General features: G+C 38.6%; 2 protein-coding genes across 6 annotated transcripts; one reads left to right on the top strand and one right to left on the bottom strand.

Annotated features, from left to right (window-relative positions):
- Window positions 1–778: 778 nt before the first annotated feature.
- sptssb (serine palmitoyltransferase, small subunit B) lies at window positions 779–5465 on the bottom strand. Of its 5 annotated transcripts, XM_067364855.1 has the most exons (3): window positions 5409–5448; window positions 2710–2809; window positions 779–2447 (listed from the first exon to the last, which is right to left on the bottom strand). In XM_067364855.1, exon 3 carries the CDS (start codon window positions 2417–2419, stop codon window positions 2171–2173), a length of 249 nt encoding a protein of 82 aa, XP_067220956.1. In that variant the 5' UTR covers window positions 2420–2447; window positions 2710–2809; window positions 5409–5448; the 3' UTR covers window positions 779–2170. The 5 variants fall into 5 exon arrangements, with proteins under 5 accessions (XP_067220956.1, XP_067220953.1, XP_067220954.1 ...); XM_067364852.1 differs by lacking the exon at window positions 2710–2809 and having other exon boundaries at window positions 779–2450; window positions 5409–5465; XM_067364853.1 differs by lacking the exon at window positions 2710–2809 and having other exon boundaries at window positions 5409–5463.
- An 8519-nt stretch (window positions 5466–13984) lies between these two features.
- Window positions 13985–18325, top strand: otol1b (otolin 1b). The gene is made up of 5 exons (XM_067364454.1): window positions 13985–14016; window positions 15466–15872; window positions 15988–16077; window positions 16167–16238; window positions 16329–18325. Exons 1-5 carry the CDS (start codon window positions 13985–13987, stop codon window positions 17210–17212), a joined length of 1485 nt encoding a protein of 494 aa, XP_067220555.1. The 3' UTR covers window positions 17213–18325.
- The last annotated feature ends 2250 nt before the right edge of the window (window positions 18326–20575 follow it).

Raw genomic sequence — 20575 nt, 5'->3', positions numbered from 1 at the left:
TAATGCATTATAACGTACATTATGAATACCTTTTATAATGCATTATCCATAAAGGCTTTAAGTAAAGTGCTACCATTATTATATTATTATCTATCATTGTTTTGTTATTAATCATGTTTTTTGTGAAAGCTTACATGTGTTATGACACCAGCTCTGTTAGAAAAAGACTATTGCAACATCCTAGAGAAAACGCAGATGCAGGTGTAGAAGTACAGAAGTGAAGAAGGAAAGAACAGTTTAGGAGAAGAGAGAAAACAAAAGCATCGTAAGCTTAAGTTGATCGTAGCTCCAATGGAGCTACGATCAACTTAGGCTTACGATGCTTTTGGGAAATGCTGCCCTGATTAGTAGTATTAGTCATTCTCTGCTGCCTGTCCTAAACAAGTTACCAGTAATTCATCCTCAGTTGAACACAAAGGTGTTGGTGGATATATGATATTTGCTGATTCACACAGTGCAGATCACGCTTCAAAAAGAAAAGCGTGTCCTAGAATGCCTTGGAGAGAATTCAGATCCGGCTGTCAGGTGTGCTGGAGTCTTTAGAAAGCCAGGTGGGAAAACCGGATTGTTGGAGTGATATTAGATAAGCCTTCAGGGCACCCATAACGTTAGACTTGGAAAACCAGTTTGGCTGCCTCCATGCTTTACTATCATAAATATATAAACAAATGCTCCCTTTTTTAGTTGAAATCAGTCTTACATCATTTTCAAAACATTGTTTTGAGGCCGAGGAAGTTTTACATCCTAAAAGTATTACAGGGACAGATATTTTGTGAAATTTGTTTATTCCTGAAAAATACATACTGATATAAAACGTGTCACTCAACATTACTTGCCGCTGCGTCATTATTTCAGAGACATGTTAAGACATCACATTGACACAATACAGTTAAGAATACAAAAATGTCACTTAAAGTTAACTAGTGAACATATATAGTATCAAAATAAGACACAAATTAAGTAAAAATGTGTTTTGGTAACTCAAGGCATAATTAGGCATAATTTTTCTGTGCTAGATTTGGGGATAAGTAGGTGGGATGAATTTAAACATGGTAATATGTGTTCAACAGAGCTGAGGGAACAACATTAACCGCTCACACTTTATATTTAAGGATTCGCTCACTTTCAAATAAAACTTTCCTGATAAATAAACTAATTATCCAGGTGTAACTGTAGCAAAACTTCAGTGTTTTAAAACTATAGCACACTAGTGTAAACGGGGCCTTAGTGTCTTTCACTACTATGTACTAACATTTAAATGGATCATCTGATATGTTGCACTCATTATTAAAATACCTGCATGAAGTTACAGCTGTAATTAATTTCTGTAATTACATCTACATCTGTTGACCTTCCCTTACACCTTAACCCTTAAACCTAACAAACATGTCCTAACCTTAATACCTGTTTTGCAATGCATCAACACAAAAAGCACATTGTACCTAACATTTTTTTTTTTTTTTACGTCAGTACATAGCAGTTAAAGACACCCAATATAAACTGTAACTTATTAACCAAAAGTATTTAATAAATGATCGTTCAAGTGCCTATGAATGTGTGAATGCCGGTTATTCCAGACCTGCGGGCCACAGATTCCATGCAAACATTAATGTGCATATCATGCATTTCTGCATCAGCGGCAGAGACTGTAGAAATGATGGAAGAAAATCCCACCACCAGAACAAAGGACTGATCAACACGAGTGTACTAATGCCCTCCACTCATTCCTGATCAAGTGCATTTAAAAAATAAACCTGCATATACCTTCATGTAAAGCATTCACATTGCATAGGTGATTACAAAATTTTCAGAATATAAAATATGTAATAAAAAAGGGGGGTATTTAACAACATTTAATTTGCATGGGGCAAATAATCTCAGTCCAATCAGGGACGCCAAATATAGAGTCAAAATGACGATTTCCATATTATCATCCACATTAATCGCAAAGTAGGGCCAAAGTGTCCTTATGAGGCGGGTGATATCATGCAAAGCCTCAGTATTGGCAATCCATCCAAAACTTTGCTACATTATTCTCATGACGGGGCAGGAGTCCAGGAAGGCGTTGAACATGGCTTTAGCCAACACCTTCTCATTTCATCTGGCTTGTTTGTTCCTGAGTAGAAAAATAAACAAGAGTGACACAGCAGATCAATGAAAGGTCTTTCCTTCATCTTTGGTTCATGAGGGCCACTGTGCTCTCCGGTTGCCCTCGCACCAGCTCAAAGAAGAACTCCAGCGCCAGCCGCACGTGAATCGGCACAAACACATAGGAGGTGTAAATGACCATGGCCACCATAGTACAGAGGACCGTGTTGAAGATGGACTGTTCCCACGGCTCCAGCACATAGATACCTGTGATCAGCAGGTACTGGTAGTACAACCAGCCCATATACTCTCTCATGCTCTTCACATCCATGCGGAGGGCCACACAGCCTCGCTATGAGCTGCTGGGGGAAGACAACAGGGTGAGGTGGTTCCTTACGCTCTGGACACACAACAACAGATCAAATGATGCGTGATAATGCTGCATAGGAGTGCTAGTATGTGTCTTTAAAGGGCCTATCAAATAACGCCACAGGAATTTATGGCTCCGCGGCATTGGATTTGGTGACGTGTGTATTCCATTGTTTATTTTTGGGACTGTAATGTGATACTATTGATAACAATTTCATCATGTGAAACTAAATAAACATGAATGTTACGCACTGGTGTTTTAATAACTTCCTCTGTGCTTCTCATGTCCAGTATAGACAGCGGGGCAGACGTGAGCATGAGATCTGACAGATATGGGCCGTTCTGCAAACTGCTGTACCACAACCAAAAACACATTTAGAAATCATTTAAGTATTCAGATTTTAGATGTTTACTAAGATTATTCTATTATCTATTGAATCCAACAATATTTAAAACATTTGGGTACTTTCAATTTGGAGGTGGCTGTCCCAAACCCCTACATTTTTGTGAAAATGATATTGAAATTATTTTTGCATTTTTTTTCATTGTTGTTTTTAAAAATATATTTTTGATTTTTTTTTTTTTTTTTAACTGAAGTTAAAAAAAATATATTTTTAAATCATGAAACTTTTTGTAAAGAAAAGTGTCCCTCATGTCCACATCACTACTGAAACGGTGTGTGTTTGAGTCGTTGTCTTTAACACACTTTTACATTTCTGATCAGGAAATATTCCTCTCACAGCCTCTCTTTCACAGCAGATAGATCATCATTCTGAGTTAAATGTGTTCAGAAGTCTGAAAATCTGTGTGGAGCTTTAACAAACATCACTAACAAACACCTTTTTCTGCAATTAAGCAAACTTTTTTGGGTGTTATTCCATAAAATTTAGTTTTTATGTTTAACTGTTCAGAACTACGATAGCTAGCCATGTGCTGATAGCTTCATTGAACTAGACTCAAAAGTGTCTAAAATTGTCATTACCAAAACATTCATGACTGAAACATCATTGATTTTTGGGGTTATTTGATATAATTTAGTTTTTTATGTGTTCAACTGTTCAGAACTGTGTTAGATAACCATGTGCTGATTATCATCTTTGAGCTACATTCAAAACTATCAAAAAATTGTCACTACCGAAACACGTGGTGAAATTTCGGTTGTGACATAAATTTTTTTGGGTGTTATTTGATCAAATTTAGTTTTATTCTGTCTACAACTGTTCAGAACTGTGTTAGCTAACATGTTCTGATTATCATCTTTGAGCAGCTCAAATGTGTCTAAAATCGTCACTACCGAAACATTCACGACTGAAACATGTCCTCATTGATTTAGTCGTGATAAAAGTGAACACAATCATTTATTTGGGGATAATAAACAAAATCCTGTAATGTGACGTCACTACAGAATACTGTCACTACCGGAAATGTGCATCACGACCGAAACATGGATGTTTTGTCAGAAATAAAGTATATTGATCCACTAAGATGTTATTATAGTGTTTGATTCAATGTTTATTCAAACTAATGAATCCTTCACTCTGAAATCAGTTTGATAAACTTTATGACTTTTACAAAGAAAGATTGTATTCAGAATACAACAAATCTCAGAAATTACACTTGAAATATTGTTAAAATTGTAATTGTTATTGATTTACCTGTGAAAACTTTTTTTTTTTTTAAAGATAGCAAAAAATATATTTACACGGTAGATGTGAACAAAATCTTAATAAATCTTCTTATTAAATGATTTATTATTGTGTTTCGGTAGTGACAAATTTGAGGAGAGGAAAAATATTCCAGAACTTTCTGAAAATACAATATGAGAATTAACCGAACAATCACTAGAAATGTGTATCTTGGATATTATACAAAAATGTATTTTTCCACAAATTTTGTAAGACGTTTCCCAACTCTGAATTTAAACCAATTCTGTAAAATGGCCCTTATATTATTTAAATCAGTCTTTTGTGTAACCATAGTCAGTCTTCAGAAGTTTATTGTCCCCCCCTCAGTATTCACATCAGGGGTCATCTGACCTCTGTAAGGGAAATGAAGAGAGTGCTATAGGATGAAACGAACCATGTTTCAATGTGCTGAGTGATAATGTGAAGCTCAAGGGCAAGTAAAGGTGAACATGTGTAGCAGTAATGCCCCGAGGGAACAATCTGGAGCACGTCCCGCACACAAAACACCGCAGGAACAGGACTGCTCGCTCACTAACTCGTGTCAACAGCAGGGAAAACATTCACTCTCCTGCTCATAACATGGAAACTAATACAACAACTGGGTTGCCTTAAAATGTTGCCATTATGGTCAATTATTAATCGCATAATATAGTCTTACTGTATAAAGTGAAAGATTACAAATAACATCCATGATTTTATTTTTTACTCAGATCTATTCAGTCATATTAAATAAAAGATGTTAGCTGTTATGAAGCACATTAGGATACCTGGTAAATCAGGACTATATTCAGTATCCCTACAGGCATATTGAATATAATAAGTGTGAAGCCAAGATGACACAAAGAAACCATAAACAAAACTGACATTCCTTAACAACAGTCATCTGATCAGAACAATAACACATGTCAACGTTAAAGCCATATCCAGGCAACAGCAGAAACATTAACATCATTTCATCTGGACCCTTTTGATGCACTGCTTTTACCAAAAAATGTGAACGCGCACACGCGTAATAACAGTTCAAACGTTCACGAGAGGGAAATAGCCGCAACATTATCGCGTTAAGACTTATTAAACTTCTCTTTCAGACATGGTTAATCACTCTGTGTCATAGTTGTTGTGACTTGTACAATAGTTGTAATAACGCGTAATAACAGCATTAGAGTTATATTTGATGATTGTTTTCAAAAGCTGGATCATTGCGCGCTCAAATAAAGCGTTAGTAAATGTTGTCAGGTGTGATGAGAGCCATGTAGAGTCACTCACCTCGGCGTAACGCTGCAGTGAGGAGTGTGTGTGTGTGTGTGTGTGTGTGTGGCTGCTCTGCCTGTTAAACACAGGCACCACTCCCACTTATCGTATTTACTCTCACCTGTGTGTGTGTGTGTGAGAGAGAGGGAGTGTAAAGGACTAGAATGGCAAGAGCCATCTCTCTCTCTCTCTCTCTCTCTCTCTCTCTCTCTCTCTCTCTCTCTCTCTCTCTCTCTCTCTCTCTCTCTCTCTCTCTCTGCGGTAATGATGCTGCAGCCGCAGTACGGTACTCTGTGACGTCACCTGCCGCATGGACGCTTTACAGCAGTGGAGAATCATCATATTCTAGTCACTAAAAAGTCCCTAATGCTTATTAGTTTAATAAAACATTATTGAATCTAATGGAGAATTTCTGTACAGTGGGATTAAGGATGAGGATGTTTACACATTAACATGACTTTTCCTGGTCCAGCAATGTTTGAATGGAGTATGCTAATTGGTTATGGTTAATTAAAAACAACAACAATAATTAATTGTAAATAAAGCTTTCTGCCATTAAACAGTGTTCTGTTTAAATAGGGTTTGACCATGCATCTCATGTATTACCCCTTCAGACTGCTGCTTGTGAATTATAAACACTTCCCTCTAGTGGTGAAACTGAAGGCATCAGGGCTGATATTCACAAATGACACCAAGAGTTTGCTGCTACATGGATCTTTCTCAGGAGGTGTAATCTGTGTACTGTGTTCCTCATGACTATCAGACTCACAGGATATAAAATGATGGTTTGATCTTCCTGACAGCACTGTTAAGGGATGGACATTTCTGACCACATGATTTAAACAGAATGGTTTATTTTATAGTTGACTTATAATGACAGAAATCAGAAATCAAAGTAGATATTTGACCTATAGCCTACTTGTGCTCCAACACAATAATCCATCTTGTGCTCCATCGAGATATTAAAGGTATCTATCTATCTATCTATCTATCTATCTATCTATCTATCTATCTATCTATCTATCTATCTATCTATCTATCTATCTATCTATCTATCTATCTATCTATCTATCTATCTATAATAAAAAAATCTATAATAAAATAAAAATAATAATTGTAATTACAGTACAGTGACCTATTAAACTAGGTTCTTATTTAGGAATTCCTTTTTATATTTGAAATATACCTTTAACTTTATTTTAACTCTTTCTCTGGCAGCATTTTTGACAAAACTTTCACAGCCCCCAGAATATTTTCTTGTATGAGTGTCTGAACATGCAATATATCAAAAGACAGAACAGAGCCTCTGATTTTAAACAAACTTTTTATTCTAGCTTCATGCATTCTTTGGTAACCTTTTATAATACATATACAATAATAAAGTATTTATATATCATTTTCAAACTATAAGTTTATAATTAATTCATATTTTATATGTTGCAGTCTCAGCATTGTCAGTAGTACTTAAATGCAAAAGTAATAGAAAACTATAAGTATGGTGTTAAGTTCACTTAAAAAAACAGTGCATTTGCAGTATAAAACTACAAATCTAGTAGTTTACTGAGAGTATACTTCAAAGTGTACTTTCATATACTAAAAAAAGTAAACTATCAGTCTATCTATAAGTTCACTTGTAGTTAGGGATATTTTTATTTCTGATTGATTTAACTGCTTTTGTTTGCCCTATTCAAATCAAATTCAAATTCAAATCAGTTCCAAACTTACTGAGACATGATTAAAGGGGACCTATTATTGTCTCTGGTGTCTCCAGAATGTGTGTGTGAAGTTTCAGCTCAAAATCATTTATTACAGCTTGTCAAATTTGCCCCTATTTGGGTGTGAGCAAAAACATGCAGTTTTTGTGTGTGTCCCTTTAAATGCAAATGAGCTGCTGCTTTCCAGAAGAGGGCGGAGCTTAAACAGCTCAACAACAACAAAGCTGGAGAATCTCACGCAGCCAAAATGAGGAAAGTGTTCAGCCTTACATTGTTCAAACCGGAGTCGACACTGATGGAGAGACTCAGGAAGAAGTTACAACTTTTAGACGTTTCTGAATGGTTAGTGGATAAATTGATGTAGTTGCTGTGGAGTTGATTCAACTCATCCACTAGCATGTGCCGTCATGTTCATCTTTTGTGCTAAACCCGTATGGGCGCCCACTATACATAGCGTACCTGTTTGCCAAACAGATCCATACACACCCGGCTAACGTTTATGATTGCTATCAGATGCTGTGAATGGTCTAATATTTTTTCCAAAAAACAGAAACACTCTTTTTTTATCAATCGATCTTGCCATGATCCACTTCAGGCTATCCAAGCTAACAAGACCCTAAACAGTGCTTATCTGTGCAGCGACGACAGAACAGTTAGCATGCTTTGCTCCAACTTTTGCCATGCCGTTAAAACTGGTGCACATTTATAATTGTGGGTAATCGCTACAGAAACGGCCTTTGAAAAGCACATAATGTCGAGGAAGAGCAGTGTGCCTGAGGTGTGAAAATATGATTTCCCCACAGTTCAGACGGAAGCTTTTCAAATGAAAGGATACAAAACTGTTATTATCCCCCATAGTACTAGATTAAATGTCTGAGCCTACATGAGAATGAATGAAAAAAGCGAGAAAGAGGGAGGAAATGGGAGGGAATGGGAAGGACGAGCAGGTGAATAGACTGCACAGTGTTCTGTGGGCCTGGGTCAGGTTTCTGGGTCAGTTCTGGTAACACCACTGCCCGGCACTTTGTTCAGGTTCAGTCTGGGTGACTGTGAAGCACTGGGCCAGAACCGTAGTACACACCCCCTGCTCTCGCCTCAAATCCGTGTGTATCCGTGAGCGAGAGACTCACAGACACAGATCTGCTATCTCCACGCTCCTCAGTGTTTTGAGCTCAATCGGAAGGAAACAGCTGAAGCCGCGGGACACGAGTCAAGCCTGCTGTCTGGTAAACACATTTACTGATGCCTTTCATTGACTTGATCTCAGCTCTGTCTGAGGATGCAGTGGTGATGTTCAGTTTCCTACAGTTATCGGTCTTACATTTTAAATCAAAATGCATTTTTAAAGATAATGTGCTGGTAGTTCTGCTATTTTATACATCTAGCAAATTGAGATCTAGACTGCAAATGTCAATTTCCAAGAGCTTTAGCCAAAATGTCATTTTTTTATGTTTTTAGGTGTTTTATGTACATGTATTTTTATCATGTGTTTAACTAGGGCATTCTAAAGTCAGTCTTTATATTGAGTGATATTTGGGTAAATAATTATTGTAGTTGCTTTTATGACTTCATATTTATTGGTCATATTTATCACGGGACTTTTTAAAATGTTCTATAGAGAAACAAGCAAACTTATATTTTGATGTTTCGACATTTAGTTCAATTGTTTATTGTCTTTCTTTTTGTCCATTGTTGTTTATTTTTTCCTTGCTTTTTACATAACCCTGTGAATCGAAAAGTCTTCCAGTCTGTCTTGGGAATTTGAAGAGAAAAAAGTGAGTGGGTGAATAGTCCAAAAGCCTCTCTATTGCTGACAAGGTCATAGTGATCTCCATTAAAGGCTTACCAGCAGAGCACAGCCTTAACCGTTACCAAAGACACCTCCAGCTCAGGTGACACTTCAGCCTCCTTGCTCTTCAGATCCCCTTAAACTGGAGCAAACGTGCTTTACAGATATACCGTGCATTCATGACATGATGCCTTGATAAAATGAATGTCCGTCTCTTGATATGCAATTTTAAACCTCTCGATGTAAGGATCATTTGAACTCAAAACCATCTATTTCTGTCCGCTCTGTTGCTCCTGATTGTGGAGTAGTGCACCAGGGGCTCTGGGGTTGTATTGCGATACGGGCTCCGTGTCCTATGGTTTACCCTGTCTCGCTCCCATAAGGCTTTTCAGGAATGGGGGGGTTGGCGGCCCGGGGCCTGTGTTCAGCAGAGCCTCTCTTTGCATGGGTTGGGGTAAAGCGAGCACTATGGTTGGGTTTGTGTTGAATGGTGGAGTGACACCAGCAGGTCAAGGTGGAGTATTACCCTCCTGAAGCTGGCCTTCCTCTCACGTTTCAGATGGGTATCGGCCCCTTGCCTTGCTGTGCTGTGCATACCTTAGTCTATAGCCTATGCTCCAGTCTGAAACATAAGAGTGACTGGATTCTCCTTATGCCTTTTTCCAGCTTCATTGATTCCAGAGGTTCTTGGATATGAGGATAGAGGTGTAGGCTCCAAAAAGCTATCTTTCTTTACAATAAATGACAATAGCATTGATATTTTTATAAAATGCAAATACATTTTTGTATAAAATGCAATTTATAGATTTCACATCTGAAAGAGAGGTGTACGTGCGTTTGCTGTGCGTACGTTTATTGAATCATGCATATGCACATTTGAGAAATGATTGTAAGATCAAATTTAGGATGGTTTCTGTGCAACATTTTATAAATGAGGCCCAAGAGACTGAACTGATTCAAGGCCCCGATTTACTCACAGCGAAGCTCTTTTTTGTTATTCGCTTAAAAATGAGAATAAATTGGAAATACTGTTGCAGCGATATACTGTTAACGAACATCCAGACACTGTCTATGCTGCTGAGAGCAATGTTTAGATGAATATGAAAATATGTGCTGCATGTAACAAAATAAACAAACAGAAATCATCTGATCATAGTGATGTGAATATGTTTGCACCAACTCTGCAATTCACCGGAATCATGTCCACAGATGAGATCATTAAAATTATAGACGAAATAGATCTAGCTATGTGAAGCCCGAAGTATAGATCACTTTTTACATGAATTTCATCATCAGAAGAGTGCATGTGTACTGTATGCGCACCACCGGATTTTTGTAACCGTGTGTACTTGTACAAGCAGCATTTTATTTTTTTTTGTAGTAATTAGTTTATCCACAAGGTGGCAGCCGTGCCCTTGGGGCGTCAATTCACAAGGTAGTCAAAGAAAAACTGCATAAACAGAACAGACCTGAACACATGAACAGAACACATGCGAGCTACTGAGGCCTACATAGGCGAAAGATTGTGTGAAGAGGTTAGAAAGTTCCTCATTTGTACAACTCTAGCATGAAAGAATACAAAGATGTTTACATGGGTTGTAACTCGTGGTGAGAGACTGCTCGAAACTGCTCATGTGTCAAATGCCTGTGTATGCACAGTATACTTTCCGAGGCTGTGCGTTCGAAAGTGCACGTACTCTAGCGTGTGCGTAAAAAATTAAGTATAGCCAGGGCTTGAGACTACAGTTTGAATTAATACCTTTTCTTTGCATGACACATTGACATTACAGCACAGAATGGATCTTACAGTATTATCCTGAACATTGTATAAGCATTCGTTTCATGTCACTTGCGAAAACGAGCACCGATTTGCCTCCGTTTTCAGGCATTTGTCAGCGATTTTGCAAAATTTGTCTTTGACGGTTGTGCTGCATCTTGCATGCTAAATTTTAAAAAGCCGTCTCTGTGAACGACCCCTAACACATCACACACACATTCACAGAACTAAGCTGGTCATGGTCGCTGGGTGCCAGTAGCCTTCATTTTACCTCAAAAAGCAGCTTCAATGGATAAGCCATTTCCCATCAGAAAACAGTTGATGCTGAAGTGAGCTCCTGAGATTATCGGTGCTCTTTTGGACAAAAGCTTTTTTGGATTGACACCAAACAGATTGGAATGAGACTCTGATTTCCTGACTGAGTCTGTTATATTCAGCTGGCAGGTTCTGGACTCAACGAATGCTGCAATCAAACATCACCTGTAATAATCACAAACTATTCCGTTACAAAGACTGAGAATGAAAACATGACAAGTTTTGATCCAAGTAGCGGGTTTGATAAATCAGTCTCTGAGGTGTTGTTATATTTCTATGAAAGCTGTGTGCTTGGCACCTGTCCATCCATTAGTGCCAGAGAGTTGCAGGAGAAATTCTCCCTAGATCATGTGTCACATTGCCCCCGAGTCCAGCCGTCCAGCTGAAAGACTAGTATTTTTTTTTTGTCCCTGTTTGCTGTTGGTTAGAAGGCTTGATTCATGAGGGTCCAGGATTCTATGTCACAAAAGCACCACACACTAGACATAAAGAAACGTGGCCACTGTAGTGAGGTAGACAGTCGTATAGAAAATGCTACAGAAGCCTGACACTTTTAACATCTTCTCATGGCCTCCTGCTCAACACTTCAAATGAACTTAATCATACTGATCATGTGTTGGAGAATAAAATGCATATATGCATACAAGTGCACGCTGCATGTGTTCTGCACAGAAGCTCTCCAGGAGCAGTGTTGTCTATCTCTGGTCTAGACTTAAACTGAGAGAGTGTGTCTCGAACAATGCTAGAAAGGCTATTCCAGAGCCAGAGAGTAAAAGGATCTACCCCCTTTTGTGGATTTTGATATTCTAGATACTGTCAGCAGTCCAGAACTGTGACCGCAACAAAGAAGATGAATTATATGGCAAATTTCTATTTCAGGGAACACAGATGAGTAAATGGCATTTGTGTAATGTTCTTTAAAATAAACTATGCTCTGTTTAGCCCAGATTACACACAAGTTAACATCACCGACTGGGTATTTTAATGTCTGAGATACAGAAAGACAAGATATGGAAATATAAAAGACAAGATTCATGTGCTGTTTTTAAAGGCATGGTTCATGCAAAAATGAAAATTCTGTCAATACACAAAATAGTATTGTTCTAAAGCTGTATGATCTTTTTTTTTTCTGAACACAAAAGGAGCACACATACTTTGCAGATATGTAACCTAAATTTCAAGGTTAGGTTTTGGATTTTTGTTTCAGTATCAGCTAACTAAAATACTGATGTCCCGTAAATTGAAATTAAGGGCATTATTTTAACAATCTAAGCTCATGGCGCAGGTGCAGTTAGTTAGGGTTCCTGTGTGTGTAATAAGCAGAGTGTATGGCCGTTGTTAAATAACAGAAACATACTGCGTCATTGACTTTAGAGCAGGTTTCAGTTGGTCAATGGTGCATTCGATTTCAGCTCCTCAAAATAGCAACACGCCAACAATTCACCCCAACACACCTCGTTTTCACACCAGCACGCCCATGGGCGAACAGATGGGCACGAGTGCATTTTCTATTTTAACAATGTGGCGCTGGACGTGAAAATGATAACTGCGTCAGGATGAAACTAACAAAAAACACTTTTGTCACGCCTGGCGTCTCATTGCCCTGGGTGTATGATAGGGCCCTTAGTGTACAGTTTCTTTTTTAGTCCTGATTTTGATTTCAGATGACTAAAGCTCACTCAAAAATAAAAATTCTGTCATTAACTCAGGTTCAAGTCGATTCAAACCTGTATGACTTTCTCTCTTCTGTGGAATGCAAAAGAAAATTGACGAGAGTTTCAGCTTTTGTTTATGCAGTGAAAGTCATTGGGGCCCAAAGGTGTCAAGCTTCAAAATGAGCATAAAGTTAGTGTAAAAGGGATATAAACAACTCCAGTGGTGAACAGACTGAAATTTAAGAGGTTATTCTCTCTGAAATCAAATACCAAATACCAACTCACGTATACAGTCAAATTCAAATTCTGACACACCAGTACCATCAAACCTTAATTGTTCTTGCACATCACTTGACTTAAAGGGTTAGTTCACCCAAAAATGAAATCTCTGTCATTAATTACTCGCCCTCATGTCGTTCCACACCCATAAGACCTTCATTCATCTTCAGAACACAAATTAAGATATTTTAATGAAATCTGAGAGGTTTCTATCCCTCCATTGACAGCCTGCACAACTACCACTTTCAAGGTCCAGAACGGTAGGAAAGACATGGAAAGTAAACCATGTGATCCCAGTGCTTTAACCTCAGTTTTATGAAGCGATGCAAAGCATGTGTGCGTTGTGTTGATGCGAGTCTGAACACAACATACATGGATTGTAATGCTTGCCAAAACGCACGTTGCAGAACAATATTTTCGTAAGTAAAGTGCTAAATTATGTTTTTTTTTCGGGCAAACAAAGCACTCGCATCGCTTGATAAAATTGAAGTTAAACCATTGGAGTCACATGGAGTACTTTAATGATGTCTTTCCTACCGTTCTGAAGTAGTTGCATTGGATCTCTATGGAGGGACAGAAACCTCTTGGACTTCATTAAAAAAATCTTCATTTGTGTTCTGAAGATGAACGAAGATCTTACGGGTGTGGAATAACATGAGAGTGAGTAATTAATGACAGAAATTTCATTTTTGGGTGAACTAACCCTTTAACCTCATGACAAGCAGCAGTTATGTTTAATGTTAGTGATATGTTGCCATTATCACAGTAGTTCTCAAACTGGGGGGCGTGGAGTTATAAAAGTAGAGCACAGCAAGGCTAAGGAAAAGTATACAGTCAACAGATTGTCATGCAAAAGAAACCTCTTCAGGATCATACAAGACCCCATTACGAAAATAAGTAAATCAAAGAACACTAAATATTAATTTAGACTTGAGCTGTCAGTAGTGGTTGTTGTCATGGAATTAAAGACTGCTAGATGGCGCAATTTGAAGAATCCGTATTGAGTATTGCAGGGTCCAGTGTAAAAATATGAATGAATGATGCATGGTTCTGCACTAAGCATGCAAGTTTGTGAAAGGACTGCCAGTGTTAGGTAAACGTAAAGCAGACATTAAAACTACATCAGAGACAAAAGCAAATATGCGATGCTGTCTACACTGGATGTTGCGCGCCACAAGACAATAAACTGATTCTCACTTACGCAACCTCTGACACAAATGACAATTGGATTTGTAGCTTTTGCTTTGTTGTGTCCAGTAGACAGCCTCAAGCTGTTGCGGCACAGCCATTGCGTCCGGCGTAGACACAGTGATTTAAAGACAAGAAAATATGACGATGCATATCCTGATCTGGGATTCAGTTGTAGTACTGTATTGATAACAATGTTTCAAATAAATCCTATAGGATTTTGCAAGCAAGGTCATGTCTGACCTTGAGGGTTACAAAAGAAAATGTAATAGAAATGCATCAGTCATTGCCTTGGTAACATAACAGTTTACTGATGACATGAGATGTAAACAGCGACTGTGTTATGGAGGATGATCCGATATTTCTTTTAATTTAATTTTTAATTTGTGTTTACATCACTCAAATAACGTGCTTAGCCAGCTACAACAGAAACAGAAAAGTGACCAATCCTAAGTGGCGACGTCACTAAACGCATTCTAGCAGCACGATTCAGAATGATTAACCGACTGTGAATTCCAGGCTGAGAACGGTTTGTATAACGGGTTGTATCTTGTAAACAGATTGTTTATTATAGCTTGTCTAATTTGGGTGCGAGCAAAAACACGCCGTTTTTGTGTGTGTCCCTTTAAATGCAAATGAGCTGCTGCTCCCGCCCCCTTTCCAGAAGAGGGAGGAGCTTTAACAGCTCAACAACAACAAAGCTGGAGAATCTCACGCAGCCAAAATGAGGATTGTCAGTAACGGTGTTCAGCCTTACACTGATCAAACCGGAGTCGACACTGATGGAGAGACTCAGGAAGAAGTTACAACTTTTAGACGTTTCTGAATGGTTAGTGGATAAATTGATGTAGTTGCTGTGGAGTTGATTCAACTCATCCACTAGCATGTGTCGTCATGTTCATCTTTTGGGTTGAATTGACCCTCGTTTGTGAAGCAGTCCGGTGTAAAATGACGGCATGACAACAACACTCGACTACAACAACTCTTCCTCTTCTCTAAAGCAGCCCAACATGGCCCCGCCCCCTTTGTTGAGTGTTCTCGGGGGCAGGGTTTATGTAAATTTTAGGGTTTGTGATGTCACCAACACAGGAAGAAGCTTGTTGTAGTCCCTACCAGCCATTTGTTGTAGTCCTTAAAAAGCGATTTCTGTAAAAGAAAATATCTCTCTTTGCATTGAACTTTGAGCGTCGTAACTTTGCAGATGTTGTTTATGATCAAACAGCAACATTACACACTAACTAAAGTTAAATCAACCACCCCTTTAACGTTTTAACCAATCACAAGGTGATGTTTGGTCCAATTAGACCCAACATATGATTCTGTCATTATTCACATTTCTCTTCTTTCTCTACAGACAGAAAATGGGGATGTTGTGTGTACACACTTTCTACATAATTGTAATAGCACTGACCTTTATAACCTTGTGTGACACAATCAAGCCCACTCAGAGGCCAAAGTACCAGTACACCAAGAAACCCCCTAGAGAGATGGTCCAAACTACTGCATATGCAGGCAAGCCTACAGTCACAGCACGGATTGTGGACTACACCAAAACAAAAGAGCGCTTCCCTGCATACATCACAGAGAGCACTACACTTCCTGCTGACAACTATATAGACTACCCTACAGATACCACCGCATCGCCAACAACATCAAAAGACAATTACACACTAGACTATAACGAATGCTACTTCAACTTCTGTGAGTGCTGCCCTCCAGAGAAAGGCCCACAAGGGTTCAAAGGAGACATAGGACTGCCAGGTCAGCAAAGTGAAGTCATCCCTATACATTTATTTAACTAAATAATGTGATTTTTACTATAGATGTGGTGGGGGAAAACCTGGGTTCTGTAATTTTGTTTAATGCTGTATTATAGGCATACCTGGGGAAAAGGGAGCACCTGGACCCAAAGGTCTACCAGGTCCACTAGGGCCAAAGGGCATTCCAGGATCTAAAGGGGATAAAGGTAAGTTCTTGAGCAGTAGATTACATAATGACATTATCCTTGTTCAGTCATCAGATTGACATTCAGACATTCCCATTGTAATGCATCAGGAGAGAAAGGTGATCAAGGAAACACAGGACTCTCAGGATCTCCAGGCATCCAGGGAAAGGCTGGAATGAAAGGTGAACATAATTATCCATTAGGTCCCGCTGGAAATATAAATGTTAGAGCAAATAACATGAATATAAGAACTCAATATTTGTACTCAACAGGTGAGATGGGTATTAAAGGTGAGAAGGGTGCAGCTGGCCTGCCAGGATTCAAAGGTTCTAAAGGGGAAAAAGGAGATCCAAATCTGAATGTGTCAAAGGGTGATATGGGAGAGACAGGCAAAGATGGACCACCAGGACCCCAAGGCATGACTGGTGAAAAGGGTGAAAAAGGTGATAGAGGAGAGTGCGGTTTACTTGGTGAGAGGGGCCAGAAAGGTGAGGCAGGTGACCCTGGACCACCAGGTGTGCGTGGAGACCCTGGTCCATCTGGGCAACACGGTATGCACGGAACTCCAGGCATCGCCGGAGAACGTGGGGAACCGGGAATTCCTGGAGCAAAGGGTGAGCCAGGAGCACGTGGACCACCAGGAAACCAAGGTATAAGAGGTCTGAGGGGTATAAAGGGTGACCGTGGCCCCCAAGGGAAACGTGGAGACCGAGGCCTACGGGGAATGAAGGGTGCTATGGGTCAAAGTGAATCGAGAGTACGTTCTGCTTTCAGCGTTGGCCTATATCCCAGCAAGTCTTTTCCTCCTTCGGGATTTCCTGTTCGCTTCGACAAGATCTTCTACAACGGAGAAAACCATTATGACATCATCACAAGCAAATTCAACTGCTCCTACTCAGGAGTTTATGTGTTCTCCTACCAGATCACAGTGAGAAACAAGCCACTTCGTGCTTCTTTGGTGGTGAATGGGGTGCGTAAGGTACGTTCGAGAGACACTCTACAAGGTCAAGACATTGACCAGGCATCCAATCTAGTGGTCCTGAAGCTGGATGTCGGAGACCAGGTTTGGGTAGAGACGCTGAGAGACTGGAATGGTGTCTACTCTAGCAGCGAGGATGACAGCACCTTCTCTGGGTTCTTGCTCTACCCTGACTAACGCCCTCTCTCCATGTATAAACCAGGGCTAGATCTTGAACTGAACTTTACATGAAATGGACATGGGAGGAATTAGGCTTAGTGTTGTTATCATAGAGAGAAGGAAGTGTACTGTTTAAATGAGCATCAGCCTACACTATTGATTTCATTGTGTTAACCACGCCAGATAGGCTAATTTGATTTCAAAATTAAATCTTATTTTGGGGAAAGAACACCTAAAATACATATCCACTAAATTGTCATTCAGTGCACAGTTTGTGTTGTAAGAGCACAGACTGTTTTGGACATTCAGTATATTTTAAAACTTTCTTTTCAGAAAATAATTGTTTGCATAAGGTGATTAGTCTTCTTAGACTATTATTTTATCTCTTGGTATACAGTCTTTATTTACCAATCAGAGATCAGGCATTTTGACAACTGAAAGTGTGACTGAATGATCCTGTACATCAATGAGCCTCTAAGACAGGGCATATTGATTATTCCACTCAACATTTTCAATGGAGGCATCATTCCTTAAACATCTGGTTACTCATAGGGTCAACAAAATAAACAAAAATTGTAACATCAAATCATATGTAATATATTGTATGAAACTTAAATTGCAATGTAGGCTTTGGGTTGTTGGGTTTCTGAGCACATAATAATAAAATCAAGCAAGGAATATCACTTTGATTAAGGCTTCACTTTCCTCACAACAAACTGAAAATGCGCAAAGTCTTTCGATTCTGAATCTTGAATGCATCATCATCAGAAACCTATGTTATGGTTCCATAAGGCTTCCTCAGTTAAAATGATGGTTTTCTGAACACAGAGACAGAAATGAATTTTTATTCTTGTGTTTGACATGTCCTCAGTTTAAGTCCTGTTCCAAAGCCTAATGGGATATTTAATGCAAAGCAAAGCAACTCTTTAGAGTGTTCTCTTCCCAGTGTGTAGCTTATGTATTGGAGGATGAGCCAAGTGTTGTTTTTCATGCAGTAGTATTTAATAATAAGGCTACATGCAGCTGGGTGTTACATACGACCTGCCCAGGCACAATCTCCAACTGGGGAGTGTTCAACTTATCTTGTATAAAACATTTGACACATGGTTAATATTCCAAATTGAGACATTTTGTGTTATGAATTATGTTAAAAACAGACATGAGAAATATAAGAAATATTTTAATTATATCCAAGCACTGAATCTCAGACCCATCCTTATAAAGTTTTGAATGTGTCACGGCAGTATGACAGTATGTTCTATTACTGAAGGTGCCGCTGGTGTCTGGAAGAACACCCATCCTCCTGGAAGAGAAAAAGCCGGCATAACAAAGGAATTTAGCTTTTAGCATGTTCAGGAAACTCAGAAGAAGAATAGACAGGTGTGGCTACTTGTGTGCAGCATCTCACCCTCATGAACACTGGGATAACTGTCCAAAGGTAAGAAGCTGTTTATGCACTATTTGTGATTGTCAGCATTATGTGAAAAATCTCCTCACACTATTTCATTAGAAACCCAAGTAAAGAAATAGTTGACCCAAAACTGAAATTCTGTCTGTATGTTTCTGCCTGTTCTTGGAACTAGTTTCTTTTGTATACTTTCATAGTATGCCAAAAAAAGTTTCTGTTTTTAGGGTTTGAGGGAATAAATGAAGTCAATCAGGTTTGGAACAACATGAGGCCAAGCAAAGGATGACATTTTTATTTTAGGAAGAACTAACACTTCACTATAGGAATAAGAATTTAAAGGGTCATGAAACCCCAGAACACATGTTTTGAGATGTAAACAGATATGTATAAACTGCACATCAATGAAAACACTAAAGGTACTCATTAATTTTAATTAAAAGTTAAAATGAGTTATTTTTGAATTTTTCAGAGCGATTTCTAACTTCCGGTTTGAAAAGCAACCGTTTCCACCGTTTCTACATTTATGCATGACTTAAAGCTCATTCAATCCAATCACTGCGCTGTAGTATACATAGGATTATAATTGCAGTATTATGCATGAGGAAGTATCACTTTTCTCGCCTCGGTCTCTAGACATATCGTCGGTGTTCGTTTCCTCAGTGCCACAACACAATGCGTTTTCCTGCGACGCGACTAGAGCAGAGGTTTGTGTGGATGTGGATTGTTTTGCTGTAATCTACCAGCACAAATGGAAAATATGTTCGCGTGAGATCGCATTACAGAGGAGAATTCAAATGTCACAAAAGTGCGGCTCATTCACCTCTGCCTGCTCTAGCTGCGTTCAAACACGTGAGCGTAGGCTGTTTCCCTCAGCACAGCAGCACATGAGTGTTGTTTTGTGTTTTGCCCGCGATGATATAGAGCTTATAATTGAGCCCTTCTAGAATTGAGCGCCTACAAACTAAAAATGGAAAAATAAAACAGCACAAAAGCAAGCTTATTTTGTATGAGGGTGTGAACTCTCCAGGTCTAAGATCCTATTTCATACAAATCCCAATTGCTAGTTGGTCTGAGTACTTAAGGAAAGATTGCAATAAATATAAAAATTGCATATTATAAGAGTGCATATTCTTCAATTCACAAAGTTCAAAATCACAGAAACAGTCACTATCAGTTGGATTAGCTGCTGATGACATTTACATTAAATTCCACTAAAATGAAAACTAGAACTTCTTGAGTCTTCCATGTTCAATTTAGAATTAAAACCTTGTTTGCACACTCCTGACTTTTACTCCAAAACATTTACGGAGACAAACAAACACAATAACAAAAAGAGAGAAGCAGATCAATCAGACCACGCTGACCTGTTGTGTTCAGTACGGTTGAGCTTCTTTGATGTGCTCCATGTATGTGCGTTGATCAATGTTTATATGTGAAGAATTTAAATCTTCTAAAGCACTTGGATTAAACTGTTTGATTCATATGGATTATGTACAATGTCTTGATAAACTTTTTGATGCATCACCATTTTGGTTGCATGCAATTTCAGTGAAGGTACAGAAATCTTTCAGTTTCAGTTTCATTAGTTTTTCACAATTGCTAAGAGACATTTCTTGAAACCTTCACCCATTTTCTCACAATATTAACTACATTCACAACACCCGACTCTCCTGGCAAAATCAAACATGCTTTCAAAACACTACAGATCGTTCATTAGACGCTACAGCAGAAAAAAAGGTAGATTGTATACAGTTAACAAATATTGCAGTTACATGAAAAAGTATTGCAATCACAACTTCGTAAGGTGTATATTTTATTCTGTAAATATGTACTGCAAGTATAGTATTGAATTTTTGTAAATTCAGCACTTAAAAATACTGTAAAAATACAGTAGTCTAACTGCAAAAACCCAAAAGATTAAAAAAAAACCCCTCCAAATGAAAAGTTACATGTTACAGTACACTCAACTGCAA

Source organism: Chanodichthys erythropterus, chromosome 17 (assembly GCF_024489055.1).
Source record: "Chanodichthys erythropterus isolate Z2021 chromosome 17, ASM2448905v1, whole genome shotgun sequence".
NCBI lineage: Eukaryota > Metazoa > Chordata > Actinopteri > Cypriniformes > Xenocyprididae > Chanodichthys > Chanodichthys erythropterus.
This window is presented reverse-complemented; position numbering and strand designations above follow the sequence as displayed.